General features: G+C 58.3%; 2 protein-coding genes across 3 annotated transcripts; both read left to right on the top strand.

Annotated features, from left to right (window-relative positions):
* Positions 1-486: 486 nt before the first annotated feature.
* On the top strand, positions 487-7,076 carry E2F4 (E2F transcription factor 4). The gene is made up of 10 exons (XM_007457293.1): positions 487-678; positions 1,094-1,203; positions 1,345-1,506; positions 1,828-1,871; positions 2,580-2,641; positions 2,866-3,163; positions 3,660-3,860; positions 5,738-5,785; positions 5,999-6,043; positions 6,147-7,076. The coding sequence occupies exons 1-10, from the start codon at positions 544-546 to the stop codon at positions 6,260-6,262; spliced, it is 1,221 nt and encodes a 406-aa protein (XP_007457355.1). The 5' UTR covers positions 487-543; the 3' UTR covers positions 6,263-7,076.
* Positions 7,077-7,317: 241 nt separating this feature from the next.
* On the top strand, positions 7,318-11,869 carry ELMO3 (engulfment and cell motility 3). Of its 2 annotated transcripts, none has more exons than XM_007457292.1 (20): positions 7,318-7,571; positions 7,712-7,752; positions 7,851-7,923; positions 8,120-8,170; positions 8,383-8,552; positions 8,637-8,736; positions 8,839-8,990; positions 9,072-9,150; positions 9,280-9,330; positions 9,415-9,537; positions 9,627-9,758; positions 9,861-9,962; positions 10,069-10,177; positions 10,286-10,422; positions 10,523-10,686; positions 10,771-10,883; positions 10,979-11,083; positions 11,188-11,270; positions 11,358-11,444; positions 11,548-11,869. In XM_007457292.1, the coding sequence occupies exons 1-20, from the start codon at positions 7,494-7,496 to the stop codon at positions 11,554-11,556; spliced, it is 1,959 nt and encodes a 652-aa protein (XP_007457354.1). In that variant the 5' UTR covers positions 7,318-7,493; the 3' UTR covers positions 11,557-11,869. The 2 variants fall into 2 exon arrangements, with proteins under 2 accessions (XP_007457354.1, XP_007457353.1); XM_007457291.1 differs by having other exon boundaries at positions 7,494-7,571; positions 11,532-11,744.
* The last annotated feature ends 2,639 nt before the right edge of the window (positions 11,870-14,508 follow it).

Below are 14,508 nucleotides of genomic sequence, written 5' to 3'. Positions count from 1 at the left end.
GAAAGAGAGTGGGGATGGAGACAAGTGGACAAGCTAGATGTAGTTAGTGCTTGTTGTTTGGCAGGAAGTGAAGGACAGGAATAGGATGGGTGATCCCAAGACAGTGGGGCAGCCTTTAGGAGCAGGTTTGGGGAAACACATTGGGTTCATCAGGCAGCACAGTCTCCTCTCCTGAGATGAGGGTTGGGGTAGAGTTAGTGGAGTTGGGGCAGTTGGCCAGCCCGTAAGGTTCCAGTGGCTCCTCCTTCCCTGCTGCCGGGGCTGCCCAAAGACTTCCTCCACATCCTTCCTTAACAACGCTGGTCTCCGGGGATCCTGGGGTTATTTTCGTCCTCTTCGGCGGTTGGACAATTGTTGATGGTCCCCGAAGTTTTTCGGCTGTGTTCGCAGAGATGAATTGTGCTGGATTCCCTGGGAGGGCGCGGAGCGGAAGCGGAAGCAGTGACGCTGGCGCCGGCGGCCTGGAGGCCAGGAACGGAAGCGGAAGTGGCGGCGGCGCCGGCCTGGCCTGGCCTGGCTGAGGGGAGGTGGCGGGAGGGCGCTATGGCGGAGGCCGGGCCACAGGCGCCGCCGCCCCCGGGCACCCCAAGCCGGCACGAGAAGAGTTTGGGACTTCTCACTACCAAGTTCGTGTCGCTTCTGCAGGAGGCAAAGGACGGCGTGCTTGACCTCAAGCTGGTGAGGCCCGGGCTAAGGGTCGATGGGGGGATGGTGGACCAGGCCTGGGCCGGTAGCGGGAACCCCCGGGGCGGCCCAGCTGAGCCCTCAGAGCAGGCCGCCATCCATGTGCCTTCTCACAGGAGGGAGGCCGGGAGCTGTTTCATTCATTCGGCCGAGGCCATTGGGCGTCAGCTCTGTGCCAGGCTTGGGGCTGCAGGTGTTGGTCCTCGTGGCCCTCCCCGGCAGGTGTGGGGAGAAGAGCATCAGAACATCAGCTCAGGCGGCGCCAGGCCTCTTCCCGCCCCACAGTCCCGAGCTGCTGTAGTGCCTGGGAGGAGGGTTGGAATCAAGGCCACCCCCTTTTCAGACTACTCCAGACTAAGTCTCACCTGAGAGTGGGGCTGAGCATTCCCCACTCTCTTCTGCCTGCCAGGCAGCTGACACCCTAGCTGTTCGCCAGAAGCGGCGCATTTATGACATTACTAACGTGCTGGAAGGTATCGGGCTGATCGAGAAAAAATCCAAGAATAGCATCCAGTGGAAGTGAGTGGGGGCACCAGGGAGGGCAACGGGATCTCCTACCCAGAAGCGTCAGGGGTGTGGGGTGGAGGGTGCAAGAGAGAGCAGGGGCCGTGGGACCCAGAGTTCCTGGCAGCCCCTCTCAGCTTCACTCCCCGGGCTCAGGGGCGTGGGGCCTGGCTGCAATACCCGGGAGATCGCGGACAAGCTGATTGAGCTCAAGGCAGAGATTGAGGAGCTGCAGCAGCGAGAGCAAGAACTAGACCAGCACAAGGTGTGGGTGCAGCAGAGCATCCGGAACGTCACAGAGGACGTGCAGAACAGCTGATATCCTCCTGGCAGTCCCTGCTCCAGGGGAGTGGGCGAGGGGCCCTCTAGTCCAGCTGGGTTTGCTTGTGGTCCACTAGTCCCTATCCCTCTTGGGAGGATGGTCCTACAGCTCCTGGCCAGGTTCCAGCCTCAGGCTCCCTCCTCAGAGCCTCTCGCCCACCAGTCTTGGACTGTGATCCCTCCCCATGTAGACCCCAGGCCTCAGGACTTTCTTTGAGAGCATATATGTCAGACCTCTGTTGAAGAGCTGGGTCTTCTCTGTGGTCAGCCATCTGTCGCCACGGGCAGGGCATCAGCCGTTCTCCTTAACCCCCACACCTTGGCCTACGTGACTCATGAGGACATCTGCAGATGCTTTGCTGGTGAGCAGAGCCTGGGTAGGGGGAGATGGGGGTGGGGATGGGTTGAGCCACAGCCCTGAGCAGTGGACTCAGTGTCCAAGAGATTTCTGTCTCTTAAGAGGGTTCCTGGGGCCTGCCCAAAGAAGAACCAGACAGGGTAAGTCCTGGGTTTGAGGGTCACTGGGACCCTGTGGAGGCTAACAATACTGAGAGGGTACAAGAATTCTGGGATGGGTCCCTGGGTCAACCCCTACCTGCATCGTTCCCTAGGCTTGGCTTCTCATGTGTGACAGAAGCATACAAGGGAGAACATGTATTTGCATGTTCATGTATGCTTGTGTGCAGGGGGCAATGGTGCCCACTTCCAGTCTACAGTTAGTTTAGTTGCCTTGTAGGTACAGGAACTGTTTCTTGTTCATCTTGCATCTCCCAGTCTGGTTCAGGGGAAGGGATGTTGGCCTTGGCTAGAACATCTACGCTTGGGGAGTAGTCCTGTCAATCAAGTGAGGTGCCCATGGCCAGCAATCTTTTGCTCTATGTGTCTGAAAACAGATTTTCTGGTTACTGACCCCTGGGCTCTTAGGAGGAGAAAAGCTTTAGTTCTCTGCCCCAGCCTACTGTCTAGCCCTTCAGAGACCATGATCTCCTTCCTTACTCTAAGGGATAGGCACTCCATTCTCAGTTCAGATTGAGCCCGTGGGCCTTGATCCATCCTCCTTGTCATCCTAGGAGACACCCTCCTTGCCATCCGGGCCCCATCGGGCACCAGCCTGGAGGTGCCCATCCCAGAGGTGGGTGCTCAGCCCAGCCATGCAGGGTTGGTTGAGGGCGGGTGCTGGCTGTGGAGCCCGATAACTCCCGGGTGGGGCAGGTAGGGGGAGGCCTGGGGTTTGAGGTTATCTAGGAGAACGGGCAGCCTAGGGTGGGAGAGGACACTGGCCCTTGCCCAGGGTCAGGCAGGAGCCAAGCCTGCTTCCAATTCCATCTGTCCTCCACCCCACACCCTCACCGGTAGGGCCTCAATGGGCAGAAGAAGTACCAGATTCACCTGAAGAGCATAAGTGGCCCCATCGAGGTGCTGCTGGTGAACAAGGAGGCATGGAGCTCACCACCTGTGGCGGTGCCTGTGCCGCCACCCGAAGATCTGCTCCAGAGCCCACCTGCTGTCTCTACCCCTCCGCCTCTGCCCAAGCCTGCTCTGGTCCCGCCCCAGGATGCCTCACGCCCAAGCAGTCCCCAGGTGACCACCCCCAACCCTGTTCCCGGCAGCACCGAAGCCCAGGGGGTGGCCGGTCCAGCCGCTGAGCTCACAGGTGAGGCACAATGGCCATGTGGTGATGGGGTGATTTCTGGGCCCCTAGAGGCAATACCTCTGTGTGATGGAATGCCGTACTCAAGAGTGGAAGGGACCCTGTGGCGTTCTTTCTCCTGCTCCCCCATCCCGCAGGCCTCTCCTTGCTAACGTAGCAAATGGCCCTTGTTAACAGGGAAGTTTCTGACTGTGTGAAGGGGCATTAGTGGTGGCAGTTTTCCCCCAGATCCGTCAGTGTCACAGTTGCCCTGGCAGCCCCTCTTGAAGTGTGGTCACAGCGGCCATGTCCATGAGTCTCCCTCCTGCAGGCTTCATGCCCTTGTCTCCTTCAGTGACTAATTTTCACGTTACATTTTTGGGAGTGATGGGCAGTGCCTAACTTTCCTTGGGCCTAGGAACTAGGGCGCTAATCATCCTGGCTGTGGCTTCTAGCACGGCCAGCTTCAATACCCTGCTTCCTGTCCCCAAGTGACTGGGTTTGGGGGATGTGGTTGCAGTGAGTGCTATCCCTGGAACCGATAACAAGGACGGTGGTGAGCTCAGCTCCCTCCCGCTAGGCCTGACAGCACTGGACACCCGGCCACTGCAGTCCTCTGCCCTGTTGGACAGCAGCAGCAGCAGCAGCAGCAGCAATAGCAGTTCATCCGGACCCAACCCTTCTACCTCCTTTGAGCCCATCAAGGCAGACCCCACAGGTGGTGAGTACTTGTCCCCTTGGCAGCAGTGAGAACCCAGCCTCAGACAGTCCTAGGTCAGAAACAGAGTTGGGCTTGGAACTTAACCCTCCTATCTCCTCAGCCAAAGCTGGCCAGCCCCCTGCCATCAACCAGAGTTCTGCCAGCCAAGGTGAGGATCCTGGCCTCTGGCTTGGTGCTGGTGCCCCTTTGCCCCCTTCCTGGGCTGACACAGAACTCCCTGGCCCTCCCTCAAGCTGTGCCTGCCACCCCTTGGACCCTGGTCTCAGGAAGGTGTGAATGCTCTCCTGGGGAACGGGCTGTGGTATGGCCCTCAGGCTCCAAAGGTGGGCAGTATGTTCTTAGGAGAGGTGGTGTCATCTGTCTGGTGTCTCCTCTCCATCTTGTGACTTGAGTGTTTGCTTTTTCCAGGACTCATTCTCCTCGGCCCTCAAGCACTGCTGAGTCTCTCCTCGTTAAATGACACTTCATCCCCTGTGTCTCTCTCTCTCTTCTTCCCTATATCCTCTGTGTTTGGACTCCTTGATAAAGTTATCTCCATTCTACTCCATACCCTGGTCTCCTAGTCAGCCTTCAGGTTGCGGCAGTCAGGACCCCAGACCCCCACCCCATGCTACACCAGTGCTAGTCTTGATAAGTTGCCCAGCTCTGCCAGCCAGCTCCAGCAGGGTTCTGGCCAATTTGCTCTGGTGCTCTCTTGCTCTGTGTTGATGCTCTTTTTTCTCCTTTGGCGTTAATGATGTCAGCGCTGGCTCTTCTCCCTTAATTGGCTTCTTCTTCTGACCTCTCCCTGGCATTCCTTTAAATCTGGTTTCCCAGATCTCTGGCTCATTCCACACCTGTGGAGGGCCCCAGTTCTGGGTAGATGAATCCCAGCCTCTATCTGGCCTAGGCCTTTTGCCTGAACTTTGCCTCTTGTGTCCACGTGCCTTCCTCTGCACATCCAGTGGGCACTTCATTCCCATGTGTCCTCAACTGAAACTTGGATTTCCACCTTTGTGCATACCCGACCACCGGCCCTAGTCACCCAGGCCTGACACCTGGGGTCAACTCCCGCTCTAGCTCCTTCTCCCTCCTCCTCCCTCCTCCTCCCGCTCCCTACCCCACATCAGCTTAGTGAGTTCTCTTGCAGACATCCCCTGTGGATGGCCTCATGTATCCTAACACTCAGGATCACTGCCAGCCACCTCTATCCTAAGTTCTTGAGCATCTTCTTCACCCCGACTGACAAGAATCTGTTTGAAACACAGCCTGACTGGCATTTCTCTGTTTACAAAATTACCTTTAACAGCTCCCAAAGGTCTGCTGGATAAAACCAGAGCCCCTAAACCTGGCATATGAAATCCCTCGTGATCCAGCTCCAGCACTCCTTTCCTCTGTTTCCCATGTGTGTCCTCCTGGTTAGACCTTTGTAGCAGTGTCATCACCCTGTAGCACTATCCCCTATTTAAGAGTGCCTCCTCCTCTGCCAGGTGACTGGCCTGGGCTGTGGTCTCTGAGCCTGGCACCAGGTAGGTGCTTAGCAAGGGCAGGGATGGACAGGACATCCTCTGTCAGACAGGGCATCCTGCATCAGACAGAGTATCCTCCATCAGACAGGATATGTACTCTGAGCCTAGAAATGGAGAGGGTGTGCTGCCCTTCTGCCAAACCACTGAGTTAGAAGGGCTGTACCGATTACCCACAGTGGTCCTTTGGCACAGAGGAATTCAGGTCTGGTAGGGGAGACTTGCAGACAGTGCCAGCTTGGTCTGGTGCAGGGCCTACATCTCAGCTGTATGGAGCCCCTGGGTAGGTGATAAAGGATCTGGGGAAGTGGGGGCTAGAGTGGGACCAGGCTGGATCTCTGTGCCCTTGAGCATGGCTTTCTTGTCTTTCAGTTCTGGAGCTCCCCAAAGAGCTGTCAGAAATCTTTGATCCCACTCGAGGTAGGGCTGTGTTCTTCCCTGGGGCTGGGGTGAGGGGCACAGCTCATTGGGTGTTAGGGCCGTTTTCTTGCCCTTCTGAGGACCTTATGGTTGTGCCCAGTACCTGGGCAAGGGGTAAAGTTCCTGATGGGTGGCTGGGTGGTCCCCTTCATGGGCTTTGGTGGGTGGAGAGGCAGGAGCCAGAATGTAACTGAGCTCTCCCTCCATCCCCAGAGTGCATGAGCTCAGAGCTCTTGGAGGAGCTGATGTCCTCAGAAGGTAGGTGGCCCAGGCAGGTGGGGGGCAAGTGTGTGTGGGCAGTGTTTGGGTGGCTGCTGGGTGGGGTCTTGGCCCTGGGGCTTCAGCCTGTTGCTCTCTGCAGTGTTTGCACCCCTCCTCCGCCTTTCTCCACCCCCTGGAGACCACGATTACATCTACAACCTGGATGAGAGTGAAGGTGTCTGTGACCTCTTTGATGTGCCTGTTCTCAACCTCTGACTGACAGGGGCATGCCCTTTGTGGCTGGGACACAGACTGTCTAACCTGGGGGCTGCCTGGGGACCTCCCCCCACCCCACCCCCTACACAGCTTGAGAGCCGTAGACTCCTGGCTTCCCCAGCCTTCCCTCACTGCACAGTTCTGGCCACAAGTCCCACTCCTGCACCAACACCTGTTCTGTGCTGGGAGAGCAGGGGAAAGGGGCTTAGCCCTCTCCACTGTGGAGCTAAAGTGTTTGCCACTCCTTTTTGGAGGCCTTCCCCTACCTGGTAGCCTTCCCCGGCCCTCCCAGAGTTCAGTTTCAGCTGCCACCCAGTGGCACAGATCCAAGGACCCTCCATCACCCTCCTTAGGGCAGCGCGTCCAGCCCCACTGCCCTGTACCTGCCAGCCCCTCCCCCTCCAGGAGGAAGCATGGGGTGGGGCTGGGCACTTGCCAGCACCTAGCCTAGCCTCCTTCACTTCTCCCCACGCGGATCACACAGCTCCTTCTGTACTGCTTGTGTGCCCCCTTTCTGCTGTACCCTTGGCCCTGAGAACCTGTTGGGGCGGGCAGGTTGCTAACAGGAGGAATGGAGATCTCTAGCTAGGAATCTGGTCAGGAGAGTCCCTGAGGATTGGCCCGGCCTCCCTCTGCCCCACAGTCCCCCTCTTGTTTATTCATTTATCCTCATTTAGAGCCATTTGCAGAGATTTAGAAAGATTTGCAGTAACAAATGGATTCCTATATAAAGATTATTTTTATACTTTTTGCAACAAAAGGAAATTGTAATATTTGTACAGTGTCCAAATGAATAAAGACCATGCCTAAGGCTGTCTTTGATCTGGTTCTTTCAGGGATCCTCCCTGGGACTGTGCTGGATTGGTGGTGGGAACGGGCGGGTCAACTTTCTGGAAAAGGTGTGGTGGTGCTGACAGCCCGCCCTCCCCACCCCCACCTGCCGCACCTTGGGGCGGGGCGGGGCCGCCTCTGCGGGGCGGGGCGGGGCGGGGCAGGCACCCTCCTACCCTCCTACCCCTGGGACTCCAAACCGGAACTAGCCTCGGCTCTGGCTCCCTTGGGAAGGCCGCGGCGCCTTGTCGGGAGTGGGAGCCTGGGCTGTGAGTGCGGGCCACGGGAACCAAGTCTCGGGCAGAGGAACACCTTAGTCCTCAGGGGCCTCAGACCAGGTGTGCCCTCGGCGGGAAGTTGCACATCTGGAAAGTACAGAGGCCCCCACCTCGGGTAGACTATGGTGCCGCCGCGGAATGTAGTGAAGATCGCCGTCCAGATGCGCGACGCCATCCCGCAGCTCATCCAGCTGGACCAGGTCACCCGGACTGTCTGGCCTCCGTCCACCCCACCACCTAGTTCCGGGTCGCCCCTTTCCCCTCGAATAGCCCACCCCCCCTCCCCCGGGCTCCTCCCCAACTCCCACTCCCATCCGGTGAGTGACTGTTCCACTTGTAGGCGAAACCCCTGGCCGCTGTGCTGAAGGAGGTGTGCGACGCGTGAGTGCGGGTCTGCCGGGGCACGCCGGGTGGCTGGTGGGAGGGCAGGAGGGAGAGGGCGCCCCCTACCCGCCTCGCTGAGCCTCTGCTGCCCGCAGGTGGAGCTTGCCTCACTCTGAGCGCTATGCCCTACAGTTTGCTGATGGGCACAGGAGATACATCACTGAGAACGTGAGTCCCCTCCCCGCCCCACATTCCACTCTGTGACCCCTTTAACCCACCTGGCTCTGACTCAGAGTCATCGTCCCACTCTCTGGAACCTGATCTTTCTTTTACTGACTCCCAAATCCTCCCTTATTGACAACCCCAATTAACCAATCCTCAGAGCCCTTCTTGACTTCTCTTCATTTTCTGCCATCTTTTCCAGAACCGCACGGAGATCAAGAATGGCAGCATCCTGTGCCTCAGTACTGCCCCAGTAATGTCCCTCCTGACCATGCCTTCATTCTGTGCCCCTCTGCTATGCCTCTTCTCGGCCCGCCACTGGCACCTGGGCCCTAGATCTGGAGGCCCCAGCCCTAGTCCCAGCTCCAGCCCAGTAGTGCCCCACCTAGTGGACACCCAAGTCCCCACATCCCCAGTTCCCACTCCTTACCTCCTCACCTCTGTTCTTGCTCCCACCCGTGGCAGGACCTTGAGGCTGAGCGGTTGTTGCGTGGGCTGCAGAGCGAGAGTTGTGAAGGGCGCCGGGAAGCCCTTCAGCACCTCGTCCTGCTGGCCCCAGACATGACCTTCACCCGGGAAGTCATCAGCCGTGATGGGCTTCAGAGACTAGGCTCCATCATTGAGGATGGGGATGAGTGAGCACAGGGCTGTGGTGGGTGGTGGACATGGTGGGGCTGGGCGTCCTGGTCTGGTCCTCTCAGCCCCACATGTCTCCCCAGCCTAGGAGAGGTGCTGGCCCTCGCACTGAGGGCCTTCTTGGAGCTCATGGAGCATGGTGTGGTGTCCTGGGAGACGCTCAGCATCCCCTTTGTTAGGAAGGTGGGTGGGCTTTTCTAGGGGTAACAGGTGGGGGCAGTGGAGTGGTGTCAGGGTCTGCCCTTCCATGGTGCTGAGGTGGTGACAACCCCTGCTCCTCTAAAGGTGGTGTGCTATGTGAACATGAACCTCATGGATGCATCTGTGCAGCCCCTGGCCATGGGGTTGCTGGAGAGTGTGACCTTGAGCAGCCCTGCCCTGGGCCAGCTGGTCAAGAGTGAGGTGCCACTGGATAGGCTGTTGGTGCACCTACAGGTGTAAGTGTCTGGAGGTGGGGTACAGATGAGTGGAGTGGGGCTGGACCCTGGATGGCCGGCTGAGCCCTCTTCCTGTCTCAGGATGAACCAGCAGCTGCAAACCAAGGCCATGGCACTGCTGACAGCTTTGCTGCAGGGGGCCAGCGCTGCTGAACGTAAGGTGGGTGTCCAACCAGTGGCTGGATTGATGGGGGGAGGAGCTGGTGGGCAGTGTGCTCCACAGTGGGCCTGCAGGATGGGTGCTCATGGTGGGGCTAAATCACCTGAGTCCCCTTCCCACCCACCTCAGCACATGCTTGACTACCTGTGGCAGAGAAACCTTCGCCAGTTCATCTACAAGGTAGGAAGGACCAGGCCAGGCAGACCCTTCCCCGCTCCTCTCCTCGTGGCCCACACTCACACCCGTGAACTGGCTGTTCTCCAGAACATCATCCATAGTGCAGCGCCACTGGGCGACGAGATGGCTCACCACTTGTACGTACTGCAGGCCCTTACACTGGGGCTGCTGGAGCCACGCATGCGGACGCCACTGGACCCCTACAGCCAGGTAGGTGCCTTTGGGGCACACGAGGCTGGGGACGGCTGGAGTTTGGCCTTGAATTTTCAGTCTTAACACCACTCCAACAATGACCCCAGGAGCAGCGGGAGCAGCTGCAGGCCCTGCGTCAGGCTGCCTTTGAACCAGAGGGGGAGTCCCTGGGCACTGGGCTGAGTGCTGACCGTCGCCGTTCCCTCTGTGCCCGCGAGTTCCGCAAACTGGGCTTCTCTGTGAGTGACCCCTATCCAGCTCCCTGCCCCTGCCTCAACCCAGGGCTGCTGTTGTTAGAGAGGGCTGGGCCCTTCCTCAGCTGTCTCTCCCCCTTCCCCCAGAACAGCAACCCTGCGCAAGACCTGGAGCGCGTGCCCCCTGGCCTGCTGGCCCTGGACAACATGCTCTACTTCTCCAGACACGCGCCCAGCGCCTACAGCCGGGTCAGTGACAGGGTGGGGCGGGCTACGGCAGGATGCCACCGGGGCGGGGGGTCTCCACAGCCTCAGTCATGACTCCCCACCCCGTCCTGTGCTCCTACCACCCCAGTTTGTGTTGGAGAACAGCAGCCGTGAGGACAAGCACGAGTGTCCCTTTGCCCGGAGCAGCATCCAGCTGACTGTGCTGCTGTGTGAACTGCTCCATGTCGGGGAGCCTTGTGAGTGGTACTGGGCACAGCGTGTCCAGGAACGGGGGACGGAAGGGCAGAGAGGGCCAGGGGCTGCACACACTTTCTCCCTGAGCCCCTCCTGCCCCCCCGCTCCAGGCTCCGAAACTGCCCAGGACTTTTCGCCCATGTTCTTTGGCCAAGACCAGAGCTTCCATGAGCTCTTCTGTGTGAGCATCCAGCTGCTGAATAAGACCTGGAAGGAGATGCGGGCCACTCAGGAAGACTTTGACAAGGTGCGTAGGGCGGGAACAGGGAAACCTGGGCCAGGGCAGGGGATTGTTCTGGGTCGGGGCCCAGAACTCAGGCCCTGAGCTAAGCTTGGGGTGGCCCCAGGTCACGCAAGTGGTGCGGGAGCAGCTGGCCCGCACGCTGGCCCTGAAGCCCAGCTCCCTGGAGCCCTTCCGAACCAAGGTGAACGCACTCACCTACGGGGAGGTCCTGCGCCTGCGGCAGACAGAGCGGCTGCATCAGGAAGGCACGCTGGCCCCTCCCATTCTGTGAGTTGGTGGGGATGGGTCCCAGTCCTAGCCCCCACCTTCCAGGTCGTCCTGTTCAGTGAGCCCCCTCCCCCCCTCCCCCAGGGAGCTGCGGGAGAAGCTGAAGCCAGAGCTCATGGGCCTGATCCGCCAGCAGCGTTTGCTCCGCCTCTGCGAGGGGACACTCTTCCGCAAGATCAGCAGCCGACGGCGCCAGGGTCATTGCATGGGCAGTGGGGCTGGAGAGCGGCTGGGCTGGCGTCAGGGCATGTCCCTCTCATTACTCCTTCCCTCTTACCCTTTCTGCCCACAGACAAGCTGTGGTTCTGCTGCCTGTCCCCCAACCACAAGGTGCTGCAGTATGGGGATGTGGAGGAGGGTGTCGGCCCGCCCGCCCCCGAGAGCCTGCCTGAGCAGCGTAAGGAGGGCAGGGTGGGGGTCAGACACCTGCTCTTCCCAGACCGCCGCCCCACCCCGGGACCGCCTGGGGTCCCAGTGGTCAGCCCTACCTTCTTCCTGCAGTCCCTGTGGCTGACATCAGGGCACTGCTGACAGGCAAGGACTGCCCCCACGTCCGGGAGAAGGGCTCGGGAAAGCAGAACAAGGTGAGTGCAGTGGGGACCAGGGGCTCCTTCCCGCCCGCCCCTGCCCCTGCCCCCTGCTTAGTGCTCCTGGCTCCCTTGCTTCCCCAGGACGTCTGTGAGTTAGCTTTCTCAGTCAGCTATGACCACGGGGAGGAGGAGGCATACCTCAACTTCGTTGCCCCATCCAAACGGGAGGTGAGTGTCCGGGCAGGCTGAGCAGAGTCGGGCAGACGGGCAGGGGAGGAGACGGGAAGGCCCTCATTGAGATGGCCCCATCCCCAGTTCCACCTGTGGACAGATGGGCTGAGCGCCCTGCTGGGCAGTCCCATGGGCAGTGAGCAGACACGGCTGGACCTGGAGCAGCTGCTGACCATGGAAACCAAGCTGCGGTTGCTGGAGCTGGAGAATGTGCCCATCCCTGAGCAGCCACCCCCCATCCCCCCGCCCCCCACCAACTTCAACTTCTGCTACGACTGTAGCATCGCTGAACCTTGACAATGAGGTTGGCCAAGGGCCACAGCTGCTGCCACTGTGGTGGCCACAAAGGGTGGAGGTGGGGAGAAGCACAGGTACCCTGACCAGCAGAGGCTGCAGCAGAAATAAAGTCTGCTTGGCTCTTAGACATGTGTTGAGCCAGCTCTGAACCCTGCAGGCTAAGCCTGCCTTCAAGCTTAGCTGGCAGATAAGATGAGAGTGTCAGGCCAGGGCCACAGCTTGGGGCCACAAACCTGGGCAGCTACAGTTGAGGGACTGGTGTTCTGAAGGACAGTGGGGACCGGCTGGCCCTGTACCCTTCTCCAACGTGAGTCCTCAGCCTCCCTCAGTGCTAGGCCTGCAAAGAAGGATGGCCTGTAGTCTGGGGGCACCAGCTAAGAGAGGTCTGGGGCTGCCAGCCAGCTGAGGGTGAGGTGGTAGGGGAGGAGGCATTTCCCCAAGTGGATGCCTTTCTGGGCACCATTAACAGGGGCCTAGTCTGGGAGCCATGTTTCCAGAAGACTCCTGACAGTCTGAGCTCAGTCCTCAACCCTGCTTGGCCCTTCCCCTGCGTCATTTGTGGGTCGTGACGGCCTCCTGTTGAGAGGCTTGAAGGGAGAGATGTGAAGTTGGGTATGCTTTGTGCTGAAGGGCAAACTCAAGATTCCAAAAGATGTCCCCCAGGCCAGTGGGAGGATGCAGGCTGATTCTGACAAGAGGGAATTTAGTGCAGCAAGCCTGCATTCTGATTAAAACCCAACTGCAGCAGCATGGGTGGGGTGGGGGCCACAGACAGGCCAGCTGGAGGTGAAGCTCGGAGACTATGGTCATAGACCCCAAGCCTCTGAGGCAAAGAGGAGCACACCCACCCACAGGACCCACAGGCAGGCTGGAAGCTGCCAGCCACCACCCTCTGACCTCCTCCATGCCTCTCACTACCTCTCTTTCCCAGTGCCTCCTCAAAATATCTTTTTTAAGTGTTAACCATCACCATGTTACCTAAAAACTGATGATACGACACCTCCTTTGAAGAATGTTCTGGGGGAGTACTTGTTCCCCCTCTCTAGCTATGCTTCTGACTTGGGCATTCAGGGCCCCACATGCCCACTCCTGCATTCAGACTTCCCACCGCACTTAGAATAGTCCCTGTTGAGTTCAAGGTGCAAATGGGGAGCCCAAGTGCAGTTAAGTCTCCTAATACCATCAATTCTTCCTTCTCAGTGTCTCCAGTCCCTTGTTACAGGCCACCATCATCTTGGCAAGAACCTCCTGACTTCCTGCCTCCTGTCTCACCCTTCCAATCTTCTCAATACCAACTACCACACTGCTTTCTCAAACAAGAAGCCGATCTGATTACACACACACACACACACACACACACACACACACACACACACACACTTTGTTATTACAAATAATGCTATAATTAGTAACCTCTTACATATGTTATTTCACATTTGGTGAGAATATATCTGAAGGTTAAATTTAAAGTCCTAGAAGTGGAATTACTGATTTAAAGAGTGCTTTTATAATTTTGAAAGACATTGCCACATTATACTGGTCAGAAGTTGTGTCAATATACTCCACTTTCTGTGGAGAAAGTATATTAAAACATACAATTTTAAGGGAAAAAAAGTAAAATGTAATATTAGACTTTTTTTTTTTTTTTTCTTGCGTTATGCGGGCCTCTCACTGTCGTGGCCTCTCCCATTTGCGGAGCACAGGCTCCGGACGCGCAGGCTCAGTGGCCATGGCTCACGGGCCCAGCCGCTCCGCGGCATGTGGGATCTTCCCGAAACGGGGCACGAACCCGCGTCTCCTGCATCGGCAGGCGGACTCTCAAGCACTGCGCCACCAGGGAAGCCCACGGTACCATGATTGAACAGAATTGAGATGGGTTGCAGACACGTTGTGGTTTAGCCCTTTCAACAGAGTGCTTGTGGCTTACAGAGTCACAAGCATGTGGACCAAGGTTGCTCAGTCCAAGCTGGCATCCTCCCTGCCTGCCATGGGACTGGGACTACCCCTACACCCAGCGCCAGCTCTGGCCTGCCCATGTGCACCTCCCTGGTCCCTTCTGCCTAATTGTCTCCTTCCCTCCCTCCTTTTTTCACTGACTTGAGTCTTTCCTTGACCTCCCAGGCTAAGCTTATAGCTTCTGTCTCTGTTTAGGAGGTTGGACTAGATCTCTAATGACCCTTCCTACCCAGAGATGCTATCCTCTTTAGTGTCTTTTGTGTGTGTGTGTGTGTACTGAAAACAGCCTCACTGACTCAGGCAGCCTTAATCACTGCTCCTGGGATCTGGCTGGGATGAGGGTACACAGACATGCCTTTGCTGCTGGACATGTCCTGGGGCTTGTGCTGGGGAGAGGCCTCTGGAGTCTCCCACCATGTGGGGAAGAAGCTAGGACCTGCTGGGGGCACCTGTAGGGCTTTGGGCCAGGTGTGAGGAAGAAACTGTCCCTCTGGCGTTTCCTACACATCGTCCCTGGGCTGGGCTGCTTCATCTGAGGTGGGGAGGGAAGGGGCCCTTTGGTCTGGGAACTTCGGACAAGGAGGTGAGATCTGGAATTTTTAATCTTGGGTATACAACAAAGACTGTGGCTTGGCTGCTAAAGGTCAGTGCTGGTAGGGGGCTGGGAGAGCTGTGGGGAACAGTACAGGCCTTAGTGTGAGAAGGGGCAGGGCCAGAGGCACAGGGTCTGTTCCTCCCAGCACCAGACCCAGCCCACCTGTGGGCCTGGCCTCTGGACCCAGGCCTGGACAGGAGAGCAGGAGCTGGC

This window comes from Lipotes vexillifer, unplaced genomic scaffold, assembly GCF_000442215.2.
Source record: "Lipotes vexillifer unplaced genomic scaffold, Lipotes_vexillifer_v1.1 scaffold504, whole genome shotgun sequence".
NCBI lineage: Eukaryota > Metazoa > Chordata > Mammalia > Artiodactyla > Lipotidae > Lipotes > Lipotes vexillifer.
The sequence above is the reverse complement of the archived record's forward strand: the minus strand, read 5'-3'. Positions and strand labels throughout refer to the sequence as shown.

Coding starts and splice junctions, on each gene's coding strand:
- E2F4 (XM_007457293.1), top strand. CDS start 544: ATGGCGGAGGCCGGGCCACAGGCGCCGCCGCCCCCGGGCACCCCAAGC. Junction 2,642..2,865: donor TGGAGGTGCCCATCCCAGAG/GTGGGTGCTCAG, acceptor CCTCACCGGTAG/GGCCTCAATGGGCAGAAGAA. Junction 5,786..5,998: donor AATCTTTGATCCCACTCGAG/GTAGGGCTGTGT, acceptor CTCCATCCCCAG/AGTGCATGAGCTCAGAGCTC.
- ELMO3 (XM_007457291.1), top strand. CDS start 7,494: ATGGTGCCGCCGCGGAATGTAGTGAAGATCGCCGTCCAGATGCGCGAC. Junction 7,753..7,850: donor CTGAAGGAGGTGTGCGACGC/GTGAGTGCGGGT, acceptor TGCTGCCCGCAG/GTGGAGCTTGCCTCACTCTG. Junction 10,178..10,285: donor GCTCCATGTCGGGGAGCCTT/GTGAGTGGTACT, acceptor CCCCCGCTCCAG/GCTCCGAAACTGCCCAGGAC.